General features: G+C 39.2%; 1 protein-coding gene across 2 annotated transcripts in view; it reads left to right on the forward strand.

Moving 5' to 3' along the window:
* The window catches only part of nbeaa (neurobeachin a), an 868,656-nt gene that overhangs the window by 212,764 nt on the left and 628,644 nt on the right, over positions 1 to 27,248 (forward strand). For both annotated transcript variants that reach the window (XM_063054331.1, XM_063054330.1), the window contains exons 14-16: positions 23,136 to 23,215; positions 23,490 to 23,552; positions 24,450 to 24,547. In XM_063054331.1, coding sequence (XP_062910401.1) covers positions 23,136 to 23,215; positions 23,490 to 23,552; positions 24,450 to 24,547 — 241 coding nt within the window. The remainder of the gene's footprint in view (positions 1 to 23,135; positions 23,216 to 23,489; positions 23,553 to 24,449; positions 24,548 to 27,248) is intronic.

The following is a 27,248-nucleotide window of genomic DNA, read 5'->3' on the forward strand; positions in this document are numbered from 1 at the left end:
TCATGTGTTGTTCATCTGTGTTCCTACAAAGCACCTTGAGAAGCTTGTTTATGTTAAATGCACCATACAAAATACAAGTTGTTCAGGAAGACAGATCATGGTCAGCTTTGAATAATGTGTCAGTGGCTATCAGCTTCCATTTGGCTCTGCATAGGTGATTGTTGCAGCATTGATTTATTATCACTTGAAGTATTGATATTAAGTTCAATAAGTACAGTGAGAATGGTATCACTTGCAATAAAAAAGGAGCTTGGGAAATTATCTGGGCTGTTGAAGCCAAATTGGTAGTTTGATCCTTGAATTAACAAATTGTCTGACAACCTGGGGATGAATGAAGTTAGCTTTTGATAAGTGGTTTTAGATAATGGTAGATTAATTTTGAGTTGGCAGCAATATAACTAATATGTGATGTGATCTTGAAAATATTTCTGGCCAATTAGTTGAATTCTAGAAAGATTTCAAATATTATTATTAGTTATTTATTATTGGGAGAGCGTAAATGACACAATGGCGCAAACAGTTTATAAAGGATCAGGCCTAACTGATTGCTCTTCATTCTGTGTATTGTTGGAAGTTTTGAGTAGGCATTGAGATTAGAGAAGCGAGCTCATCTGAAGCTGATGGAAACTTTATTAATATATGGAAGTGGAGGCGCAAAGATCCTGCATGTGATTTTCTGTTAGTTGGCATAAGAACATTAAATTTAAATTATGTTCAGGTAATTCATGTTGTTGGGATGAGAGGGCAGGCAACATTTTATTTAAAGAGAAAAGAAATGCATAGTAAGTTTTCTCTTGTTGAACATTCTGTATGAATTTAACTGTTTTTACCCATTGCTGAATTTCAAGATGTATTTTTTTTTCTGCTGATCATTTTGGTTCTTGCGAACCTTTGCGTAAATTCACCTTTTTTTCTTTGTTGCCCCCGTACCTTAACTGATACCAGTGGATTTGCTCCAAATAGAAATACTGCTCCTTTGAGATATCTGGGGATAAACTGTAGGACTTCAAGCATGTGAGGTAATATTTTTATAGCACTATACCGAGTTTCTAATATTTGTACAATACCACCTGGATATAGACATGTACCTGATACAGAGTCTCAAAATCTCAATGGAGTTTAGAATAAAATTCCACTGAGGTAAGTGAGGACTAAAGTAAATTGGCACTGCTTTATCTAACTGTTTCCATGAAGCTCTGACTGTGCTATATCTGCCATAGGATATTTGATTGGTGGCTGTCTGCTGTTACTTGATGAAAGAGTCATCCCTAAATATTGAGATTCCTTCCCCTCAATTTATACCTGCCGCAACCTAGTGTGTTGCTGCATTTTAATATGTTGATGCTTCGACTGTGACAACTGTCATGGTGGTTTATTCTTGTGCATTTTTATTTCCCTCTTATTGTGACATTCCCTTTAAAATTGGTGACATACCATTTTTTTCACTCAGTAGTGCAATGTTTGAACTAGCTTGTCCTGTTATTGAGAGCCATTATTTGAATAAACTTTCCCAAGAATACTCCTGCAGGTTATACTTTTTGTTCTGGCAAGCTTTGCAGCATTTCTTAACTATTTAGATCTGAATATCTCAACAATATTCATGCAGGCCTTCCTTTTTGTTCTGGCAGGATCTGGGATGGCATGGTAGTGTAGTGGCTAGCACAATGCTTTACAGTATCAGCGATTTGGGTTCAATTCTTGTCGCTGCCTGTAAGGAGTTTGTATGTTCTCCCTGTGACTGTGTGGGTTTTCTCTAGGTGCTCTGGTTCCCCCCCACAGTCCAAAGACGTACTGCTTGGTAGGTTAATTGGTCATTGTAAATTGTTCCATGATTAGGCTAGGATTAAAATCAGAGGGTTGCTGTGCCGCGCTGGTTGAATGGCCAGATGGACCTTTTCTGCACTGTACATCAATAAAATGAAATTTCTTAATTATTCAGATCTGAAAGCCAAAAGTCAGTTTTAGTGAGTCTTTGCGAATGGAAAATTCATTTGCAAAACTGTAAATTTGCGCATGCAAAGTAAATTTTTGCTCTGCACATAAATAGTGTTGGTAAATGGATCTACTAATTTTTTCCACATCGCTCAAGTATTGATAGCAGATTATTAGATGCTCAACAATGGCCTCTAAAGTCATTGCAGCTAGCGTGATCTTTTGCTTAATTGTACTGCTTGGAATGGCTTAATTTAATTTCAGTGATTGTCTATCTAGACTTATTTTGCATTCAGTTTCACAGTTTTGAGATTGGATATTAATGCATATTTTTTGACTTGACATAACAAAGCTACAGCACAGCCTTCATCATATGCTGGAGTGGAGATCTGTCAGTTGACCATAAACCATTTTGCTACTGTCTATAGAAGACAGGTATTTTACCATCATTTTAAGATGAAAAGTCTTATTACAGTAGCAAGTAGGCTTGAGTGAGTGGCGGGATTTTACCTAAAAGCTCAGGACGTCTAATGTGAGGTGACACTATCTGTGCTTTTGCACTGCCTGTTATTTGTGCATAGTTGTCACATGGTGAGACTTTACTCTTCCAATGTTGACATGGAGTAAAGCTAAAGAATTTTTTTTCCCAATTTTCTCCCCTTCTCTCCTCTCCTGAAGGTGGTGACTCATGCTGGGGTATGGTTCCACAGGCACCAGCAGCCCTCCGGTACCTCACCCAAGGGTCTGTTCTTCATGTGTAAGCCTACAAGGTGAGTATCGGTGGGCTATTCGACTGTGGGGCATCATTGCCAAGGGAGTCCTTTCTTCACCTGTCCGTGCATGCAATTTTTAGTGAGATATCTTTGTAGTGATCTGGAATAGAAGACCAGTCTGGTTTTTGTATTCCCTCACTCTGCTTTGGAACATTGAAAATTGAGGCATCATTGTTGATTTTGTGTTGAATTTAACTGGAGCAGCATAGGGTATATAGAAGTAACAGCTAAAATACAAATGAAAGTAAGAAATCACTGGTCAGGATTATGCTGACTTTGCAAAAATGTATAGATTAGATTTTAAAATGAGACCTGTGAGGTATATTGTAATACTTGGAATAGTTGCAACAGTTCATTAGAAGTAATGGTGATAATGTGCAGTGTAGCTCAATCTAATTGTATAGTCTCTATCACTGCATTTTGAGCATTGAAAAATAGCAGTAACTGTGTCCATGCCAGTGCTGGATTAAGAGTAAACTTGTTCTTTCTGCTGCTTATTTTTAAACGCTAGTTGTGTTGGGATATGGTTTTCTTCTTGAGATGACTTGAAATATATTTTGTAATCCCATAGGAAAATGATATATATCTTTGTATCTTTTCTGCTCATCTCCAATTAATCTTGTATTGGTTTGAATATACATTCATCAACATGGTGCTTCTTTCTGGTCCTTTGTTAACTATTGGTTTAAACTATTTATTCTTCTCTGTTTCTGAATTGTAATAAGGATGAAGGAAAAAAATAACAAAATTGTTAAAAGGATCCAGTATTTGACTGCTTTTGAACCTCCAGTATGCCAACACTTAATGCAAAAACTAGATACATAAGCAAAGTTTGTTGAACTAGTAACTGTTATAATTGTTCTTAAGAGACTTTGGTTGTAAACTTTTGTTTTACCAGACTGAGGATAAGTTTTCTTGAATGTTAAATATTATGTTGCATGTTCAGCTAAGAAAGGGGTTTTGTGAAATGCAGAAAGTAACCTAGCAAGAGAAGCTGGTCATGTAGCTTTTTACTGATTTGTTGTAGTTGTGAATGGATGTGCAGTTGATGATATTTAATATAAGATAAATTTGATGAAGTAATGCCCACATAGAGATTATATACATAAGTAGCAAGAAAATAACTTAAAGTTTAAAATTGGAAATACTGGTAGAACATTGTGGAGGAAAATGGTGTTCTACAAAAGGAATAAAAGGAAATCAAGATTGAGATTTGCAATTTTCAGGATAGGGAAAATGGAAATAGGTCAGAAGAATTGTCAATAAATGTTTGAAGTCACTTACCCAAGAAATGTAGCTCTTGTTATTTTTGGTGAGAGAATGGCAGATAGAACAAAATACATAGAATAATACAGCACAGTATGAGTCCTTTGGCACATGATGTTGTGCCAACCTATATAAATCTACTCCCAAGATCAGTCTATCCCCTTCCCTCCCCACACAGCTCATAACCTTCCAATTTTCTTCCATCTCTGTGCCTATCTAAGAGCCTCTTAAATGTTCCTATTGTTTCAGCCCCTACCACCATCCTTGGCAGTGCGTTTCAGGCACATACCACTTTCTGTGTAAAAACAAAAGCACTTCCTTCCCAAAACTTTCCTCCATACACCTTAAATGGATGTTCTTTGGTATCGGCCATTGCGTCCTGTATAAAAGGTACTGGCTCTCCTCTGTATCTTTGACTCTCATAATCTTATATGTTTATCAAGTTGACTCTCATCTACCTTCACACTGAAGAAAAAAGCCTTAGCTCACTCAACGTTTCCTGATGAAGCATATTATTTAATCTAGGCAGCACCCTGATAAATCTCCTCTGCACCCACTTTAAAGCTTTCATATCCTTCCTATAATGAGGCAAACAAAACTGAACACAGCACTTGAATTGTAGACTAAGCAGAATTTAATAGAGCAGCAAAATAACCCAGGAACCTTATATTCTATCTCCTCCCCACCCCCCAACCATAGACCTCTTAACCATCTTATCAACCTGCATGGCAATTTTGATGGATCTATGAACTTCGACCCCAAAACCACTGTTTCTCCACACTACTAAGAATCCTGCTATTAACCTTATTCAGCCGTCAAGTTCCATCTTTCAAAGTGTACCACCTCATACTTTTCGAGACTGAACTCCATCTTTCACTTTTCAGTCCAACTCTGCATTCTGTCAATGTCCTATTATAACCTATGGCAGCGTTCTATGACTATTTACAACACCACCAACCTAATGTAATTTGCAAACTTATTAATGCACCCTTCCATTTCCTTATCCAAGTCATTTATAAAAATCACAATGAATAGGGGTCCCAGAATAGATCTCTGCAGAACACTACTGGTCGCCGGCTTCCTGGCAGAATATGGTCCACTTACTACCATCATCTGCTTTCTCTGGGAAAGCCAGTTCTAAATCCACACAGCCAAATTTCCATGAATACTATGCATCATGACTTTCTAGATGAGCCTGCCAAGGTGAACCTTAACACCTTAACGCCTTACCAAAATCCATATGCACCACATCCTGTGCTCTACCTTTATTCACATGTATTTTTGCATTAACTAGATATTTAGCACTTTTAGAATGTGGACACTGGAGCTGTTTGTGCACATCAGGTTGACAGGCACAAATATCTGATGTGGTATGTTCAAGGCTTACATTTCATGCTCTCAGACATCACATCAAGAAATGTATGGTTTAGATTTTGTTATCAACAGTGTTTTAACTGCAAATGGCATATTATCTTGTGTTAAGGAGCAGATGTTTTGAAATGCCAGTACCCAAAAGTTGCTTGTAATGAGATTAGTTTTGTGAAACCACATTTCACCATTTTCCCCATCACGTATCAATGTCATGAAATTACTATGAGTGTGAGATTGATACAAACTAAATTTGCCACAAAGATTGAAATTTTCAAATACAAAATTTCTTAACAATGCAATTACAAACAATTTCTCTGTTAATGAAAATTAACAGTCCCATCCTTGAAGGCTGTTGATAGTGAAGGTTATTACTGGGGATCTTGATCAGTTAGAGAAGCGGGTTGGATTGGATTTCAATGCAGATACTGCAAGTGTGAGGTGATCCAATTTGGAAAGTAAAACCAGTGGACGAATTATACAGTGAATGGTAGGGTACTATGGAGACTAATGGAATTGAGGGATGCATAATTTATTGAAAGTGTGCATAGGTAGGAGGGGTAGTGAAAAATAATATTTAGCACGCTGGCTTTCATTAGTCAGGGCACTGAGTATAGCAGTTGGAACATTTTGTTGTTACTGCTGATAATGCACTTGGAATACTTTGTATGGTTTAGGTCACCCTGATATAAGAAAGATGTCGTTAAATTGGAGTAATTGCAGAAAATATTTACAAAGATGTTACTAGGAATAGAGGGCCTGAGTTATATGGGGAGATTCTCCATGCCAGGTCTTTATTCCTTGGAATGTTGAAAATGAGAGGAGACCTTACAAAAATACTTAAAATTATGGGAGGGAAAGGTTGGATGGATGGGCAGTCTTTTCCCTAGTGTATGAGAGACTAAAACTGGAAGTAGGATGGATGGACAGTCTTTTCCCTAGGGTATGGGAGACCAAAACTGGGGGGCATAGATTTAAGGTGAGGGGAAAGATTTCAAAGGGACCTGAAAGGTAACTTGTTAATGTAGAGGTGTTGAGTAAGTGGAACGAACTGCCAGAAGAAGTGGTTGAGGCAGGTACAGATGTCTCACTTAAGAAATACTTGGATAGGTACGTGGAAGAGTGGTAGTCTGAGAGTAATGTGATGAATGCAGGAAATTGGGACAAGCTAGTGGTCACTTTGGTCAGCATGGACTACTTGTATCAGTGCTGCATTGCTCTGATCCTAAGTTATCAGTTGTTTTTGATGTTAACAAAAATGCCAAATTGGAACCTTCTTTAAGCTTTTTTGACTTTTGTTTCTTTTTCTCTCATTAATGAATATTTTTTCTTTGTATATGTGTTTCGGCACTCTTAATTTATATTGCTCTTATCCTTCAATACGATAGGTTAAGGAGATGCATTATTTGCTGTCATGACCATTCAAGTTTCAGATACTATTACATTCAGTTGTTCATTCCTAACTAGAGTATTTCCCTCCCTGATGCTAAATAACCATGAGTACTGCTAGCCTCATTGCCATTTTGTCGTCAACAATCGGTATGGCTATTTTGAATTTCCATTAGGTAGATCTGTTGTATATGTAATCTTTGACCCTGGTATAAATGCATCCAGGAACCTAGAGTGAGATTGTATTTCTAGACATTGAGACTATGGCAAGGTCTTTGCTTTAATACTGGTTTGTAGGCAGTTTTTCAGATAAATTTGTGTTCTATGTTAACATTAAATGATGCTTTCATGGACTGTATGCTTTAATAAGCTCTAACTTATAAGCGCATGTTTGATTTTAGAGTTGCTGTTAATGTTTTATATTGATGTCAATTCTAGAGTGAGTAGTTAGTGTAGTAAGTACTTGCGTTATACTTTTTTTTTACTGTGTTGATGTATTTCAACAAGAAAATTTTGGACTTTAGAGGATCAGCTTCCAAAAACACTCTTATGTTGAAGAAAAATTCTAAGTTTTAATTATTTTAATTTAAGAAGCCAGAAGTAAAAAGTTGGTTCATAGTTCAATGAAAATACTGTAAAGTCATACACCTTCTGAAGGCTTACTAGTAACTTGAAGGAAGCCTACCTTTGCATGGTTTGTATACTGGTATACAAGTCCAGTATCTAGTCCCAGGAACACCAGACTGGAGCATTGGTTGCAAGAATGTCAAGATATTGTGGTCAAAGTGGCATACCTAGCCCCTCTTTCTATTGACATTTTCCTTGAGCCTGAAAGGGACAACAGAATTAAAAAATGTGTAATCAAAATCTGAAGCAAGAGAAATGTATCTCAGTATTCTTAGGAGGAAAGGAGAGCAGCCAAAATTGGTGGTACACTTTGGTACTCGTGGCATACCTAGGAAAAAAGATGAAGTCCTGAAGAGCGAATATAGGGAGCTAGATAGGAAACTAAATATCAGGACATGAAAGGTAGTAATATCTGGATTGCTGCCTGTGCCATACCCCAGGGAAGAGAAGAAGAGGATAATATGGCAGATGAATATGTGGTTGAAGAAATGGTGCAGGGGGCAGGGTTTTAGATTTGTGGATCATCAAGATCTCTTCTGGGGAAGGTATGTCTTGTCACAAAAGGGTAGGGGTACACCTGAATTTGAGAGGGTTCTGTTTCCTTGTGAGCATATTTGTAGAGCTGTTGAGAGGGTTTAAACTAGATTATCAGGGGGATGTGAACAGTTGATGAATTAATTGGTGTAAAGGTAGATACAATATATAAAGACTGATGGAGGATAGGAAGTAGATAGAGCACACAAAAAGTGTGTTTGATGAGTTGAAAAATGTTTACATTAATGCAAGAAGTATCACAAACAAGGGTGATTCGATCGGTACTTGGAGGTATGATGTTGTGGCCAATACACAGACTTGGCTATGGGAAGAGCAGGAATGGCTGCTGGGTGTTCTTAGGTATTTCAAAAGCAAAAGGGAGAGAAGTAAAAGAGGTGGAAGAGTGACTTTGTTAATCCGGAATAGTATCACAGCTACAGAAAGGCGAGACATTGCGGTGGGATTGTCTATTGGTCCTGACACACCTCTGGGCCATCATGTCCATCACTGGACACCCTGCAGTTTTGCTTACCAACCACGTATTGGAGATGAGGATGCCGTTATCTTTCTCCTTCAGTGGGCTTACACCCATCTGGATGAGCCAGGCAGCACTGTGAAAATCATGTCCTTTGATTTCTCCAGTGGTTTTAACACCATATGACCTGCTTTACTAGGGAGTAAGCTCATGGAGATGCAGGTTGATACTCCATTAGTGTCCTGGAACACAGACTACCTGCCCAGAGAGCCACAGTCTGTGAGATTGTAGAGCTGTGTATCAGATACTGTGGTCAGCAGCACAGGGGCACTTTGGGACTGTTCTTTCCCCTTCCTGTTCATTGTCTACACCTCGGACTTCAGATACAACTCAGAGTCCTGCCACCTGCCGAAATTTTCAGAGGATTCAGCAGTTGTAGGCTGTATCAGCTGGGCTCACGAGGCTGAGTACAGAAGAGTGGTGGACAACTTTGTTGAATGGTGTGGGCTGAATCATCTGCAGCTCAACATCACTAAGGAGTTGGTGGTGGACTTCAGGAAGGTGAAAATACCTGGATTCCCATCTCCGTGAAGGGAACGGATGTGGAAGTCGTCAGGGACTACAAATGCCTGGGACCTCACCTGGACAATAAACTGAACTGGACTAAAAATAGAGGCTCTGTACAAGAAGGGACAGAGCCAACTGTACTTCCTGAGTAGGATCCGGTCATTCAATGTCTGCAGTACTATGCTGCAGATGTTCAACGACTCAGTTGTGGTCAGTTTTCCATTTTATGCTGCAGTCTGCTGAGCCAGCAGGGTGAGAGCAGTTGATGCCAAGAAGATCAATAAGCTCATGAGGCTGATTCTGTTCTGGGGTGGCTGATTCTGTTCTGGGGTGGAACTGGATTCTCTGGTGGTTGTGTCTGAGAGGAGGATGCTGCAGAAACTAGAGAGCATTATGGGCAATCTGGACAAATAGAGGAGAACCTTTAGTAACAGACTGATTCCACTGAGGTGCACCTCTGAACCCCACAGGAGATCCTTTGTCCCTGTGGCTATAAGACTACAACTCCTTCTCCTTAAGTATATGGTTTCATTGCACATCTGTATTTTGCACTATTACTTTTTAATACGCATTTTGTATTTTTTGTACTTCAATGCTTACGTTTTGTATTTTATAGTATATATTTATGATTGAGTAACGTTGCAACAATAATTTCCTTCGGGATAAACAAAGTATTATCTTACTGAATCAGTATAGGTGGAACGCAGAAACAAGAAGGGGGCAATCACTCTATTAGGAGTATTCTATAGACCCCAATTAGCAACAGAGACACTGAGGATCAGATTGGGAGGCAGATCTTGAAGGCGTGCAAAAATAATAAGGTGGTTGTCATAGCTGTTTCCAAATTCCTTGGTGCAAAAGGTTTAGGTATGCCAAAATTTGGTCTGTTCAGGAAGGATTCCTGACATAATATGTGGACAGGGAGACTAGATGAGAGGCCATACTGCATCTAGCACCAGGTAATGAATCTGGTCAGGTGTAGGTGGCTCAATGGGCGAGCATTTCAGAAACAGCAACCAAAACACCCTGATATTTATCATAACATTGGACAGGGATAGGTGCAGAAGGTATTGGAAAGAAATTAATTGGGGTTGTTAATTAAATAGTTTATTTGTTAGCTATTAGGCAGGAACTTGGGAATGTAATGTGATCACTAAAATGTATGACAGAAATGTGGAGGTTGTTTAAGGAGCACTTGTGTGAGATTCTGGATAGGGTTGTTCCATTGAGGCAGAGAAAGGATTGCGGGACAAAGAAACCATAGTTGAGAAGAGAAGTGGAACATTTAATCAATTGAAAGTTCAAGTTCAAAGTTCAAAGTAAATTTATTAGCTAAGTACGTATATATCACCTACTCCTGAGATTCCTTTTCTTGCAGGCATTCATAGTAGAGCAAAGAAATACAGTAGAACCAATGAAAAACTACACACAGCGACTGACAAGCAACCAATGTGCAAAAGAAGACAAATTGTGCAAATACAAAAAAAAGTGAACAAATTATACTGAAAACAGTTGTAGAATCCTTGAAAGTGAGCCAATAGTTTGTGTTTAGTGATCAGTTCAGTGTTAAGGTGAGTGAAGCTATCCATGCTGATTCAGGAGCCTGATGGTTAGAGGGTAGTAAATGTTCCTGAATCTGGTGATGTGGGACCTAAGGGTCCTGTACCTTCTTCCTGATTGCAGCAGCAGGAAGGGAGAATGGCCTGGATGGTAGGGGTCCTTAATGGGTGCTGCTTTGTTGTGGCAATGCTTCTTGTAGTTGTGCTCACTGGTGGGGAGGGCTTTTCCTATTATTGACTAGGCTGTATTCACCTCTTTTGAAGGTTTCCCATTCTTGGGCATTGGTGTTTCCATACCAGACTGTGATGCAGCCAGTCTTTGACAACAGCTATAGAAGTATGTCAAAGTTTTAGATGATATGTTATATCAGACTGAGGCATTGGCCTATTCCAGATGCTCAGGGGATTCAGGTCTATGGAGTCAATTTGGTTTGGAATGCTGTTGCATGCTTCTATTGCTTGTATGATTTTTGTTTTTTCTCTTTCTCTGCACATTGGGTGTTGGTCTTTTGTTTTTTTCAAATTAGGTTCTTTGGGGTCTGCTGTCACAGTAAGCAGACAATTGTCAAGGTTGTATAATTTACACATATTTTGCTAATAAATGTACTTTGAACTATCTGCGCAAATGTCTGAGAAAGTAGTAAATGTCTGTGCCTTCTTTAAAATAGTACTTACTTGCTGATCCCAGGAAAGATACTATGACATGATAACACCAATCATACTTAAGGTTTAGGAAGCAAGGATCAGACATTGCTCTTGAGATTTATAAGGTAGCCAGGAAGGAGCTTACATAGGGAATTATGGGAGCTAGAAGGGGACATGAGAAAGATATTGGTTAGGAGGATTAAGGAAAACCCCAAGGTGTTCTACACGTACATGAAGAACAAGAAGATAACTCGAGCAAGGGTAGGACTAATCAGGGATAAAAGAGGAAGCGTGCATGAAGTTGGAGGAGGTAAGGGAGGTCCTTAATGAATACTTTGCTTCACTGTTCACCATTGAGAGGGACCTTGACACATTAAAGGTCAACATAGAATAGGCTAAAATGTTGGAACACATTGATGTTAAGAAAGAGGTTGACGGCTTAGACCCCAGGTTACTCCAGGAAGTGAGGGGAGAGATTGTTTCACCTTTGGCAATGATCTTTGCACCCTTACTGGCTACAGGAGTAGTATCTAGAAGATCAGAGGGTGTCAAATGTTATCCCTTTGTTTAAGAAAGGTAATGAGGATGGTCTTGGGAATTAGACCAATGAGTGTTATGTTCTTGGTGGGAAAAGTATTGGAGAGGATTCCTAGAGACAGGATGTACATGTATTTGGAGAAGCAATGTCTGATTAGAATAATCAGCATGGCTTTGCGAGGGGTAACTTGTGCCTCACAAGCCTGACTGAATTCTTTGAGAAACTGACAAAAACAATTTGATGGAGGTAGAGTCATGGATGTGGTGTCTATGTATTTTAATAAGTCGTTCGATAAGGTTCCCCATGGTAGGCTCATTCAGAAAGTCACGGGGCATGTCCGTTCATCAAATCTTGGCTGCATGAATTCAGAATTATCTTTCACATAGAAAACAGAGATTGGTAGTAGATTGGCTGTATTCTGCCTGGTTTGTGACTGGTGATATTCTGCAGGGATCTGTTCTGGGATCCCTGCTCTTTGAGATTTTTATAAATGCCTTAGGTAAGAAAGTGAAGGGTGGTTTAGTAAGTTTGCAGTTGACTCTAGGTTGGTAGTTTTGTGAATGGTGTACAAGGTTGCTGTAGGTTACAGCAGAACATTGATAGGATGCAGAATTGGGTTGAGAAATGGCAGATGGTGTTCAATTTGGAAAACTGTGATGTGATTCACTTTGGAAGATCAAACTTAAAGGCAGAGTATAAGGTTAATGGCTGGATCCTTGGCAATGTAGAGGAACAGAAAGATTCACGTCCACAGATTCCTCAGAGTTACTGTGCAAGTTGATAGGGTGGATAAGAAGCTGTTTGGTGTTGTTTTCATTAGTCGGGAGTTTAAGAGCTGTGAGTAATGTTGCAGCTTTATTAAACTCTGGTTAGACCAAACTTGGAATATTGTGTTAACTTCTGGTCATCTCATTATAGGAAGGATAGAGGCTTAAGAGAGTGTGCAGAGGAGATTTACCATCGAATGCTGCCTGAATTAGAGATCTTGTCTTCTGTGTAATGGTTGAGCAAGTTAGAGAGGAGGATAATTGGTGATTTTATAGAGAAATATAAGGTGATAAAAGATACAGGTAGACAGGACAGTCAGCGCTTTTTTTCAGGGCAGCGATGGCTAATATGAGATGGCATAATTTAAAGGTGATTTTGGGAAAGTATCGGATAATTCCGTGGGTAAGCTTTTTTTTAAACACAAGGTGGTAGGTGCATGGATGCACCGTCATGGCTGGCTGGTAGTAGGGTCACATTGGAGAGATTCTTAGATTGTCATATGGATGAAAGAAAAATGGAGGGCTATGTAGTTTGGAATTAGCCGGCCGGTGGTGTAGTGGTATCTGCACCGGACTTTTAAGTTGAGTGGTCCCGGGTTCAGATTTGGCCGGCTGCTTGCATGCTTTCCATCTGTGTTGGGTTGAGTGTCGAGCTAGCATCTTGGCCTCATAAAAAAACAACAAAAATGCTAAACAATGGCAAAGTCGCCACCTGATGTGCCAAAAGGCGTGGAGAGGAACAACAAATAAAACAAAATGTGAGCGGGAACGGTTAAATTGAACTTGAAGTAGGTTAAAAGTTCAGCACAACATAGTGGGCCGAAAGGCCTGTATTGCGCTGTACTATGTTGCATGATCAACAAAGTTTTATGTTGTATGATCATATTTTTCTCTTTTGCACTCAAGAAACAATTTTTAAAAAAATTCTGTGTATCCTGGGGCAAGTGTGCTGCCATCTCTGTGAGAGCTAAAGGAACAGTATTCCATGCTGGTTTGGTCTTGTGGGGTATTCATAATCTATACATTTGCTGGACTCATTTTTAACAGTTTACTCAATTAACCTATTCCACAGGCGAATGGGAGATTACTCAGTATAACTTTTTCCAGAGATGTAAGCACTACTTGCATTTTCTCAAATTATTTACTTCATGTAAGATGTTTCCATTCACCAAAAGGCCCCTGTATTCATATATATTCATTAAATGTAAATTTACTTTATTCTCAACAAGCTTTTTTAAAAAAAGCATGGCAAAGGCAAAATGCTGGAAATCTGAAAAAAAACATGAAAAGTTATTGGAAATATTCAGTGGGTCAGACAGTATCCGTGAACAGAAGGAGTTCCCTTTCATTGGAGCTGAGAAAACTGCAGTCGGAACAAGAAGGATGATGTGATGTGAAGACCAGAAGAGTTTGAATGATTTAGCTGGGCAGTGAATAATGCTAGATATGTCTGGAGATGGTGTACATTGGTGAATAATAGAAGAGACGAATGAAATCTCAATTTGTCAGAAGAAGAAGGAGGAAAAGTTAATGTTAGTAATGTGAAATGCAGGATTAAAATGGCTGATCATCTGATTATCGAATCTGATGTTGAACCTTGTAGATTATAATATGCCTTGTGGGAAATCGTGTTGTTGTTTGAGAATCTTCTTTTGAACTTTATTGCAATAGTGTAGGAGGTCAGACATAGAGTGGTTAAAGCTGCAGTGGTACAAAGAATTGAGGTGATAGAGAACTGGAACTTTGAGGTTATCATTGTTGGCAGAACATGAAACCCTACATGCTGGTCATCTGATCTAATGTTAGGTTTTTCCAATGTAGAGAACACCACGTGTAGAGCACCAGATGCAATATACTAAATTGGGAGGAGTAGAAATAAATCACCATTCCAAAGTTCCAAAATAATCAGCCATTCCAGTTTTGTATCTCTCATCTTCAGTCCCTTTATCATACCTCCTCCAGATATACAAGTGTGATAATGAATACTTATATCGCTTATCCCCCCATTCAGCTGCCATCATTCCATTTACCATACAGTCTCTCCCGTTGTATCTTTTTGTTCCCAGTGCACCACCTCTACATTCTCTGTAATATAAAACTTAGTTCTTCCCAGTTCTAAAAAGGTAATTCGGATAAGGCATTAATTCTGATTCTCTCCACAGTTGTTGCCTGATCTCTCAATTGTTTTCATTATTTTCTGTCGTTACGTTAAAAAGGTGATTATTTTCAATGACATTCCTAATAGGAAAGGATGACTGCTTCTGTTTCTTGTTCTATTTCTTATGAAAAGTATTTGACAATTTGATGACTGGAAATCTTACCTCTGGTGGTTTAATATACTTATTCCATGATTGTATAATTCTGATGGAAATTTAATGCTATAAGACTTGAATGCCTATTTGGAAATTTGCTCAAAGGGATGTCAAAATTGAAGATGTTGCTGACCTTGGTACAAACTGTGATAAAGCTATTGTTTATTGCTTCATATGGAGAAACAAGAAATTATATTGCGCAGAATCCTGTTGATAACATAGTTTATTTTAGTATGCTATCTGTACAATCATATTTATAATATTTGACCTGGCCTGCTCCCTTTGCATTTTTCCAGCGGCACAATAGTGTATGCAGTTCCATGGGACCGCAGCTGATTCATTTCCCTTTTAATCCCATTCTCCTGCCTTCTCTCCATAATCTTTCACGTCCTGACAAGTTAAGAACCCATCAACCTCCATATTAAACACACCCAATAATCTGGCCTCCACAGCTGCTTGTGCAATGAATTCCACAGATTCCCCACCCTCTGGCTGAAGAAATTCCTCATTTCCATTCTAAATGGACATCCCTCTATTCTGAGGCTGTGCCCTATGGTCCTAGACTCCTCCACTATAGGAAACATCTTCTCCACATCTACTGTATCTAGGCCTTCCAACATTTGATAGATTTCAATGAAATCCACCCCCCGCATTTGTCTAAATTCCAGCGAGTACAGGCCCACAAGCACTCTTAATACAATAAGCCTTTAATTTCTGGAATCATTTTTGTGCACCTCCTCTGAACCTTCTCCAATGTCAGCACATCCTTTCGTAAATAAGGGGCCAAAAACTTCTCACAATACTCCAAGTGAGGCTTTATAAAGCCTCAGAATTACACCCTTGCTTTTATATTCCAGTCCACTCGAAATTAATTCTAACATTGCATTTGCATTCCTCACCATCTACTCAACCTGAAAGTTCATCTTTGGCGAATCCTTCACAAGGACTCCCAGATCCCTTTGCACATCATATTTTTGAATTTTCTCTCTGTTTAGGAAATAGTCTAATTTTTTATTCCTCCTTCCAAAACTGCATGACCATTCCTGACATGGTATTCAATCTGTAACTTCTTTACCCATTCTCTTAATCTTTCTCTGCTTCATCAACGTTTCTGCCCCTCACCTATCTTTGAATCATCAGCAGACTTGGCCACAAAGCCGTCATTTCCGTCATCCATATTCTTTGCCTCCTGCTAATCTTCTAATCCTCTATTGTCAAAGGTCTTCTGAAAATCCAAGTATACAACATTCACTGATTCTCCTTTGTCTATCCTGCTTCTTATTTCTTCAAAGAATTCTAACAGATTTCTCAGGCAAGATTTTCCCTTCAAGAAACCATGCTGATTTTGGCCTATTTTATCATGTGCTTCCAAGTACCCCAAAACCTCAAGCTTAACAATTGACTCCAACATCTTCTCAACCACTGATGTTAGTCTAAGTGACCTATAATTTTCTTTCTTCTGCTTCCTTTTCTTCTTAAAGAGTGGAGTGACATATACAATTTTCCAGTCCTCTGGAACCATGCCAGAATATATTTATTCATAAAAGATCATTACTAATGCCTCCACAATCTTTTCAGCTACCTCTTCCAGAATTCTTGGCTGTAGTCAATTTAGTACTGGTAACTTACCTATTTTCAGACCTTTCAGCTTCCTGAGCACCTTCTCTCTTGTAATAGCAGCTGCACTGACCTCTGCTCCCTGGCACTCTCGAACTTCCTGCATACTGCCAGGGTATTCCACAGTGAAGACAGATGCAAACTATTTATTTACTACTATTTACTATTATTCAAACTAATTACTACCTCTCCAGCATAATTTTCCAGCAGTCTGCCTATTTTGCCTCTCTTTCACTCTTTGTACAGTACTGTGCAAAAGTCTTCGTCATGTATAGCTAAGGTGCTTAAGACTTTTGCATAGTACTGTAGTAATTTTTTGCATTGTACTATACGGCTGTTCCAAAAATAAAACAAATTTCATTACATATGTGAGTAATGATTCTGATACGGGTCTCTCTCAGGAGAGAGAATTTGCAGAATGTCTAAGGGATAGCTTTTTAGAACAGCTTGTTGCTGAGCCCATGAGGAGATTGGCTGTGCTGGATTGGGTGTTGGAGGTGATAAGAGAGCTTAACGTTAAGGAACCCTTAGGGAACAGTGATCACGATATGATTGTGTTCACTTAGAAATTTGAGGAGAAACTAAATTCTGATATGTCAGTATTTCAGTGGAATAAAGGAAATTGCAATGGCATGAGAGGGGAACTGGCCAAAGTTGACTGGAAAGGGACACTATCAGGAAGGACAACAGAGCAGCAATGGCAGGAGTTTCTACAAAAAATGAGGGAAGTGCAAGACAGATATATTCAAAATAAGAAATTTTTGAATGGAAGAAGGACACTACCGTAGCTAACAAGTGAAGTCGGAGCCAAATTAAAAGCAAAAGGGAGGGCATACAAGGAAGCCAAAGTTAGTGGGAAGATAGAGGGTTGGGAAACTTTTTTAAAACTTGCAGAAAGAAATGGAGAAGGTTATTAGGAAGGAAAAGATGAATTATGAAAGAAAGCTAGTGACTAATATCAAATAAAATACTTGAAGTTTTTTAAGCATATAAGTTTTTTAAGGTAAAAGAGTCGAGGGTAGATATAGGACCAATAGAAAATGACACTGGAGATATTGTAATGACGGACGTGGAGATGGCAGAGGAACTGAAGGCGTATTTAACATCAGTCTTCACGGTGGAAGACATCTGCAGTATACCGGATGTTCAAGAGTATCAGGGAAATGAAAATTAAGACTGAGAAGGTGCTCAGGAAGCTTAATGGTCTGAGGGTGGATAAACCTCCTGGACCTCATGGAATGTACCCTTGGGTTCTGAAGGAAGTAGCTGGAGAGACTGCGGAGGCATTAAAAATGATATTTCAAGATTTGATAGATTCTGGCATTATACCAGGCGACTGGAAAATTGCAAATGTTACTCCACTATTTAAGAAAGGTGGGAGGCAGCAGAAAGGAAACTATAGACGTGTTAGCCTGCATCAGTGGTTCGGAAGTTGTTGGAATCGATTGTCAGGGATGAGATTACGGAGTACCTGGAGGCACATGACAAGATAGGCCTGTGGTTTGATGTTTATTTTTAGAAGTTTTTTGTATGACGCATGGCTCTGGGGTTGCACACCTAATGGGTTCCCCCCCCCCCACTCTTTCTGCTTAGTAGGGTTTTTTTATTATCACAAAATCTTTCAATCTTTAAGATAATGTTTTTTTTTCCTTGAGACATTGTAAGTGTTGTTACTTCGATGTACTCGTGTTATTTTTTTAATGTATTAATAAAAAGATTTGAAAAGAAAGCAAGATAGACCAAAGCCAGCATGGTTTCCAGAAAGGAAAATCCTGCCGACAAACCTACTGTAATTTTTTGAGGAAACAACAAGTAGGGTAGACAAAGGAGGTGTAATAGATGTGGTGTACTTGGATTTTCAGAAGGCCATACGTGAGGCTGCTTTGCAAGATAAGAGCCCATGGAATTACAGGGAAGTTACTAGCATGGGTGGAGCATAGGCTGATCAGCAGAAAACAGTGGGAATAAAGGGATCCTATTCTAGCTGGCTGCTGATTACCAATGGAGTTCCACGGGGTGTTTTGACCGCTGCTTTTTACGATGTATGTCAATGATTTGGACTACGGTATTAATGAATTTGTGGCTAAATTTGCCGATGATACAAAGATAGGTGGAGGAGCGGGTAGTGTTGAGGAAATGGGGAGCCTGCAGAGAGACTTAGGTAGTTTAGGGCAGTGGTCCCCAACCCCCGGGCCGCGGACCGGTACCGGGCCGCAAAGCCAGTGCTACTGGGCCGTGAGGAAACGATATGAGTCAGCTTCACCTTTCCTCATTCCCTGTCACGCACTGTTGAACTTGAACATAGGGTTGCCAACTGTCCCATATTTGCTGGGACATCCCATATATTGGGCTAAATTAGTTTGTCCCATACAGGACTGCCCTTGTCCCGTATTTCCCCCGCTAAGGTAGAGCGTGCCTACGAAACCTTTCGTGCCGAAATGGCGTAAAGCGAAGAAGCAATTACCATTAATGTATATGGGAAAAATTTTTGAGCGTTCCCAGACCCAAAAAATAACCTACCAAATCATACCAAATAACACATAACACCTAAAATAACTCTAACATATAGTAGAAGCAGGAATGATATGATAAGTACACAGCCTATATAAAGTAGAAATAATGTATGTACAGTGTAGTGGGGAAGATTAAGCCAAAACTGATATGTGGAAAAAAATCGGCATGTATGCACATGCGCATGTCACATATGCGCATGTCACGCATGTGCACACAGGTGCCCGCGCAAGGCTTCATGGTCATGGTAGTCTTTCTCAGGGTAAACACAAGTGTCCCGTCAACACATACAAAAAACTGCTGGTGAACGCAGCAGGCCAGGCAGCATCTATAGGAAGAGGTATAGTTGACGTTTCAGGCTGGGACCGTTCGTCAGGATTTGACTGCTACTTTTGTTCCTTATTTGGGAGTGAAGAAGTTGGCAGCCCTAACTGTAAAAGACATGTTGAGGTGAATTTAACCCTACTTGAACCCCCCCCCCCCCGGGTCGGCCGGTCCGCATTGCAAGAAAGGTTGGGGACCCCTGGTTTAGGGGAATGGGCAAAGAAGTGGCAAATGAAATACAATGTTGGAAAGTGTGTGGTCTTGCACTTTGGTGGAAGAAATAAATGGGCAGAGTATTACTTAGATGGGGAGAGAATTCAAAATGCAGAGATGCAAAGGGACTTGGGAGACCTTGTGCAGGATACCCTACAGGTTAACCTCCAGGTTGAGTTGGTGATGAAGAAGGCAAATGCAATGTTGGCATTCATTTCTAGAGGTGTAGAATAGAAGAGCAGGGATGTGATGTTGATGCTGTGTAAGACACTCGTGAGATCACTCTTGGAGTATTGTGTGCAGTTTTGGGCACCTTATTTTAGAAAGGATATACTGACATTGGAGAGGCTTCAGAGAAGATTCACAAGAATGATTCCCGGAATGAAAGTGTTACCGTATGAGGAACGTCTGGCAGCTCTTGGGCTGTGTTCCCTGGAGTTCATGAGAATGAGGGGGGATTTCGTTGAAACATTCCAAATGTTAAACGCCTGAACAGATTAGATAATGGCAAAGTTATTTCCCATGGTAGGGCAGAGGGCACGACCTTAGGATTGAAGGACATCCATTTAGAACAGAAATGCGGAGAAATGACCTTAATCAGAGTTTGGTAATCTGAAATTTGTTGTCATGAGTGGCTGTGGAGGCCAAGTCATTGGTTGTACTGACGGCAGAGATAGATAGTTTCTTGATTAACCAGGGGATCAAAGGGTATGGGGAGGAGGCAGGGAAGTGGGGATGACTGGAAGAATTGGATCAGCCCATGATTGAATAGTGGAGCAGACTCAATGGGCTGAATGGCCTACTTCTGCCTCTATATCTTATGATCTTATGGTCTTATGTGTAATGTGGACTGTGAGCGGGAAAGGGAAAGGCAGAGGGGAATTATGGTTGGAAAAACATAGAAGAATACTGCATAGGATCCTTTCATGTCCCTTTTGCCAATCACCTGTCCAGCTCTTGGCTCCATCCTGCCCCCTCCTGTCTTCTCCTGTCATTTTGGATCTCCCCCTCCCCCTCCCACTTTCAAATCTCTTACTAGCTCTTCCTTCAGTTAGTCCTGACGAAGGGTCTCAGCCTGAAACGTCGACTGTACCTCTTCCTAGAGATGCTGCCTGGCCTGCTGCGTTCACCAGCAATTTTGATATGTGTTGCCTGCATAGGAATAGGCCGTTTGGCTCACAATGTTGTGCTGAACCAGCTAAAAAGCAAATCTCCTGGCTTATTCAATAACCTGGGGTAAATCACATCAGGCCCTGGGGACTTGTCCACCTTAATACCCATTAGGAGGTCCAACACTTCCTCCTCCTTGACCTCTAACCACCCTAATGTATTTATACACTCAGCATTGATCTCCTGGTCCTCTATAGCCTTTTCATTGGTAAATATTGAAGCAAAGTACTCGTTTAGTACCTCACTCTCATTCTCGGCATGCAGGCAAATATTCCCCTCTGTATCCTTGAGTGATCCCACCCTCTTCCTAGTTATCCTTTTACTGTTGTTGGATGTATAGGTAAAATGAGAAGGGAGAGGGGAGAGAGTGGGAAACACCAGAAGGACATTCTGTAATGACCAATAAACAAATTGTTTGGAAACAAATGATTTTGCCTGGTGTGTCAGTGCTGTGTTGCTGTGTGTCTACACTAGCACTACCTCCCCCCACCTCTGGCACTCTTCCTCTGCCACCTGTTGCACACACCCTTCCCATGGTACTCCACTGTTGCCATTCCCAACATTCTTTGCTCCCACCAGATTTACAAACTTGCTCTCTGCTCCACGTTTGAAAGTAGAGTACTGTGCAAAAGCCTTAGGCATCCTAGCTATAAATTTGGAATCCTCTTTGATGTTATTGCTAGCTTACACTCCTATTTCATCTTTTTCCTCCTTATAGCTTTTTTAGTTGCCTTTTGTTGGTTTTTAAAAGTTTTCCAATCCTCTAACTTCCCCTTAATATTTGTTCTATTATATGCCTCTGCTTTTTCTTTTATGTTGGCTTTGACTTCCTTTGTCAGTCACGATGGTGTCATTCTGCCCTTACAATACTTCTTTGGGATGTATCCATCCTGTTCGCAAAAACTCCAGCCATTGTTGCTCTACCATCACCGCTGCTAGTCTCCCCTTCCAATCAACTTTAGCCAGCTCCTGTTTAATAGCTCTGTAATTCACCTGACTCCACTGTAATACTGATATGTTTGACTTTATCTTCTCCATCTCAAATTACATAGTGAATTCTATCATATGGTCACTGCTTGCTAAAGTTCCTTTACCTTAAGCTCACTAATCAATTCTGGTTCATTACACAACACCCAATCCAGAATAGCTGATGCGCTGGTGGGCTCAACCACAAGCTGCTCTAAAGAGCCATCTTGTAGGCATTCTACAAATCCTCTTTCTTGGAATCTAAAATCTGAATCAGGTTTAATATCACCAGCATATGTCGTGAAATTTGTTAACTTAGCAGCAGCAGTACAATGCAGTACATGATAATATAGATTAAAAAATAACTGAATCAATTACAGTAAGTATATATATATATATTAAATAGTTACATTAAAATAGAGCAAAACAGAAATAGTATAAAACAAAAATAATAGAAATGACTCTTAAAACATTGCCCTTTTGACATGCATTTTCCATCTCACATTGTAATTTGTATCCTACACCCTGTTTGGAAGCCTGTATATAATTTCCATCAGGGTCTTTTTACCCTTGCAGTTCTTTAACTCAACCCTCAAGGTTTCTACATCTTCCGAACCTATGTCACCTTTTTCTAAAAATGTTTTACTAACAGAGCCATGCCATCCCCTCTGACTAACTGCCTGTCCTTTTGAAAAATGTGTATCCTTGGATGTTAAGCTCCCAACTATAATCATCTTTCAGCCATGACTCATTCATGCCCAACATTATACCTGCCAATGTCCAACTCTGCTACAAGATCATCTACTTTATTCCGTATACTGTGTGTATTCAAATATAACACCTTCATTCCTCTACTCGTAACCCTTTTCAATTTTTGTCTCTCCATTATCCATCCCACTGTCTGCAATTTTTCTCTATCATCTGCCTGTCCTTCCTCACAGTCTCACTACACACTACCTCTGCTTGCATACCAATTGCCCCATCCTCAGCCCTATTCCTCAGTTTCCCTTTCTCCTGCCAAATTAGTTTAAACAATTCTAGCAAACTTACCTACAAGGATAATGGTCCCCCTCGGGTTCAGGTGTAGCTCATCCCTTTTGTACAGGTTGTACTTTCCTGTTCCCCTGCATCAGTTCCTTTGAAATCAAAGGACAGGGAGAAACCGAAAGGATGTGACACCTGAGCAGATTTACAAGTGCATCATTTGCTTGCCATATCATTGCCGAAACAGAAGGTATCACATTGAAATGTTCAATAAAAACTTTCAATAATAATGTTTAAATTTTATACAATCTGACTGCTAAAATAACTTGGATAATAATTGTGATTGTACTTTAAAAAAAGTTAAACAACTTCTTGGTCAAGATTGTATCCATTTGTAATATAGAAACTTTAAATATCATCCTTTGCTAATTGTTCCAACATGTACAGTAATTTATTTATATTTTCTGTCTTTATGCAATTCAGCTTTAGAAAGAAAATCCAAAGTATATTCATAAGGATCCATTGATATGTTTTAAGAATGTTATTATAATTACATGTAGAGCTTTGAAGGTAACCAAAAATGTTATTTTGTTTCAAGATGGTCCTCGTCCATCGCAGAAAGAAATTATTTCATTACGAGCTTTTATGCTGCTATTTTTGAAGCAATTAATTTTGAAGGTAAGAATTGAAATACTAAAATTGTTCCCCATTTTAGTAAATTTTGGTAGATTACAGAAACAAGAACATGTTACTTTCTTGAAACAAAATTCATTGGAAATTTTGTACGGTTGTGTTCTAAGACATTTTTAGTTAAACTACCTGAAGTATATTTGTTATAATAAATCCTGCATTCATACACTTGGTCTTCCATGACAACCTTAATGTAATGATTTATATAAGTAACTTGAAATTCTTGAAATATAAATTAACTGTTAACTTTTCTTTTGAACAGGATCGTGGTGTGAAGGAAGATGAACTTCAGAGTATTCTTAACTACCTTTTGACTATGCATGAGGTAAATGTTAAACAAACCAAAAGCAACTCTTCAGATAAAATCGCATTAAATTACAAAATTTGTGGTGTATTCCATTGAAAATCTGTTTTATACCTTTTTTTTAAGAGTCCTTTAATTTTCCACCTCAGCTAGCATCATAAGTATTTTACTTATATAAAACTAGCTCATTGGAAGAGAATCATTTCAAAAGTTGAATAGCATAGTAGGATATCATTTTGAGGAAGGAATCAGAAGAAAATACCTTTCATAATAAAACAGCCAAAGCTGTTGAATAGGCTCCTGGATGAGAGGTTATCATTTAAAATTAGTACTTGAAATTCATCCGTATATGAAGCAAAAGCTACTGTAAGGAAAGGAGGAATTAAGAACGCATGGTAACACCTGCATAACTTCATTCAGTATGTAAATTGGTTGCAGTTTATCCCAATGAATTTAATTGACCATAGAATCAGTGGTAGATTTTGATTACTTGCCCAGTTTAAATTTTCAGGCCCAGTTTCACTCAATATAAAATATTGGGTAATGTTATTTAATGTGAATTCATCCATAATCATACCATAACAAACTGTGATATTTTAATGTATAATGAGGATGCAAGAGAAGTTCTAAAAAGATACATATATAGAGTTCCACAATTAAGGGCAGCACTGAAGAAGCAACATAATTTAGTATTGCATATTTAGTAATTCAAATTGTACTAATATCGAACTGATGAGTATGGTATTAAATATTAAAGTATATTAGAACTGGTTTATGGCTGTGCTGTACATTTTAGCAACACATTATTAGCTACTACCTTTTTATGGTCAGATAGGGTTTTAATATACTCTAATCTCTGAAAACTGAAGAGCTTTATTTTGTCTGATTTTCTGACTGGATATCTATACCATGAAACAGGATGAAAATATTCATGATGTTCTGCAACTACTAGTTGCATTGATGTCAGAGCACCCTGCATCCATGATCCCTGCTTTTGATCAGCGAAATGGAATACGGTGAGTCACAAATGAAAGCAATAGGTAATTCAGAAGAAATATGGAAGATGTTGTAGGGAATTGGTAAGGCAACTAAAATAGACCAGCTTAAGGGAAGGGAGAAAGGAATGGAAGATGTATTGTTAAAGCTATGTAAGAACAGAAGAAATGCAAACAGAAATAGGACATTTAGTCCCTCAAACTTGTCCCACTGTTCAGAAAGATCATGGCCAATCAGTTCTTTGCACCAGTCCCACTTGTTTGTTTGCCAGCCCTCAACATCAATAGTCCGCAATCTGTTTCTCTTAACTTTGAATCTGTTCTCTTGGTTTAAATAATTCAAAGGATTCATGACTTCCATCGCATGAGTTTCATCCTTGTCTTCGTCCTAAATGGGCAAACCCTTGTTCTGAAACTATCCTTTGGGTCTCAATCTTCCTTCAGAGAAATATTTCAGCATTGACTCTGTCAATCCTATTTTGAATCTTGTCTTCCAGTGTGAGCTCTATTCTCGTAAACTCTAGCTTAGAATATAAATCCAAGCTGCTCAGTTTTGCCTTACCACACTATTCATTCAGCCTGGGAGTTAACCTAGGTAGGTTCCTCAGAGATGATTCCAGTGCAAGTATTCTACTCCTTAAATCAGGAGTCCAAACCTGTGTGCAGTATTCCAGGTGTAGTTTCACCATGCTGTGCAAAGATGTCACATAGAATAATATAGCACAATACAGCCCTTTAGCCACAATGTTGTGTGAGCCTTTTATCCTACTCAAAGATCAATTTAACTCTTCTCTCCCACATAGCCCTCCATTTTCCTTTCAACTGTTTGCCTATCTAAGCTGTATTACATGTCACTAATGTATGTACCTCTACCATTACACCTGACAGCACGTTCCACAGACCTACCGTTCTGTATATTAAAAAAAACTCACCTTTGACATGCCCCCATACTTCCCTCCAATTACCTTAAAATTTATGCTCTTCTGCATTAGCCATTCCTGCCCTGGAAAAAGTTTCTCACTTTCCACTCAATCTATGCTTCTTATCAGTTTGTACACCTCTATCAATTTACCTCTCATCCTCGTCCTTTCCAAAGAGAAAAGCTCTAGCTCCCTAAACCGCTCCTGTGCTCTTAATCCAGGTAGCATTCTGGTAAATCTCCTCTGCATCCTCTCTAAAGCTTCCACATCCTTCCTATAATGAAGTGACCAGAACTTAATATAACACTCCAACTATGTTCTATTCAGGGTTTTATGGAGCTGCAACCTTATCTCGTGACTGTAGAACTCAATTTCTCTAACTAATGAAGGCCATCATATCATAATCCTCTTAACCACCCTATCAACTTGCTCGGAGCTTTGAGGGATCTATGGATGTAAATCCCAAGATTACTGCTAGGAATTTTGCCACCAGCCCTGGATTCTGCCTTCATGTTTGCCCTTCCAAAATGTGTCACTTCACACTTTCTAGATTGAACTCCATCTGCTTCTCCTCAGCCCATTTCTGCATCCTATCAATGTCCTGTTGTAACCTACGGCAACCTTTTCTACACTATCTACAGCACCACCAACCTTCATAACGTTGTCACTAACCACTTTTCTACTTACTCATCCAAATCATATATAAAGATCAGAAAGATCAGAGGCCCCAGAACAGATCCTTGTGGAGCAACACTGGTTACTGATCTCAAGGCAGAATGCACTCCATTTACTACCATTCTCTGTTCTCTGTGGTGAAGCCAACTTTGAATCCATGCAGCCAAGTTTCCCTGGATCCCATGCCTCCTGACTTTCTGAATGAGTCTACCGTGAGGAACCTTATCAAACATCTTACTAAAATCTATATATAGCACATCCTTCATCAATTTGTTTTGTCTGGTCTTCAAAGAATGTAGTCAGGTTCATGAGGCATAACCTGCCCCTTACAAAGCCATGCTGACTATCACTAATCAGACTATGATTCTCAAATGCTTGTAAATCCTGTCTGTAAGAATCCTCTCTAATTCTTTGCCCACTACTGATGTAAGATTCACTGATCTATAATTTCCAGGGCTATTCCTGTTACCTTTCTTGATTAAAGAAATAACCATTTTGACACCCTCCTATCTACTGGTGCTACTCCTGTGGCCAATTAGGATGCGACGATCATAAGCAAAGGTGCAGTAATGTCTTCCTTCATTTGTAGGAGTAACCTGAAGTATATCCCATCCAGCCCCAGGAACTTGCCATCCAAATGTTTTTCAGAATTTCCAGCTTATCCTCTTTCTTTACATTGACATGTTCCAGGATGTCATTCTGTTTCACTTCGTCCTCACATTCAACTAGGTCCCTCTCACTGGTGAATACTGAAGCGAAGTATTCATTATCGACTTCCTCTATCTCCTCTAATTCCAAGCACAAGTTTCTTCTTTTATCCTTTTTTTTGTAATATAATTTTTATTGAGTTTTCAAAAAGAATACATGAAAAGATAAAAACTACCCTCCCCCCTCCCCTTAACCCTGCCCCCCCCCATATATAGTCCTACCTAAAAAGGAAGAAAAGAGAAAAAAAAAAGAAAGAAAGAAAGAAAAGAACCGCCTGGGTATTGGAAGGTTTCCACATGCTCCATGGGATTCAAAATAAATTTGGTATAATTATTCGTTACTTTCCCCCAAGGGACCAAGGTCTTTATCGGAGCACTTAAATATGCCATCCTATCTTTTGTAAATAAGGGCGCCAAATA

Source organism: Mobula hypostoma, chromosome 7, assembly GCF_963921235.1.
Source record: "Mobula hypostoma chromosome 7, sMobHyp1.1, whole genome shotgun sequence".
In the NCBI taxonomy this organism is placed as follows: domain Eukaryota; kingdom Metazoa; phylum Chordata; class Chondrichthyes; order Myliobatiformes; family Myliobatidae; genus Mobula; species Mobula hypostoma.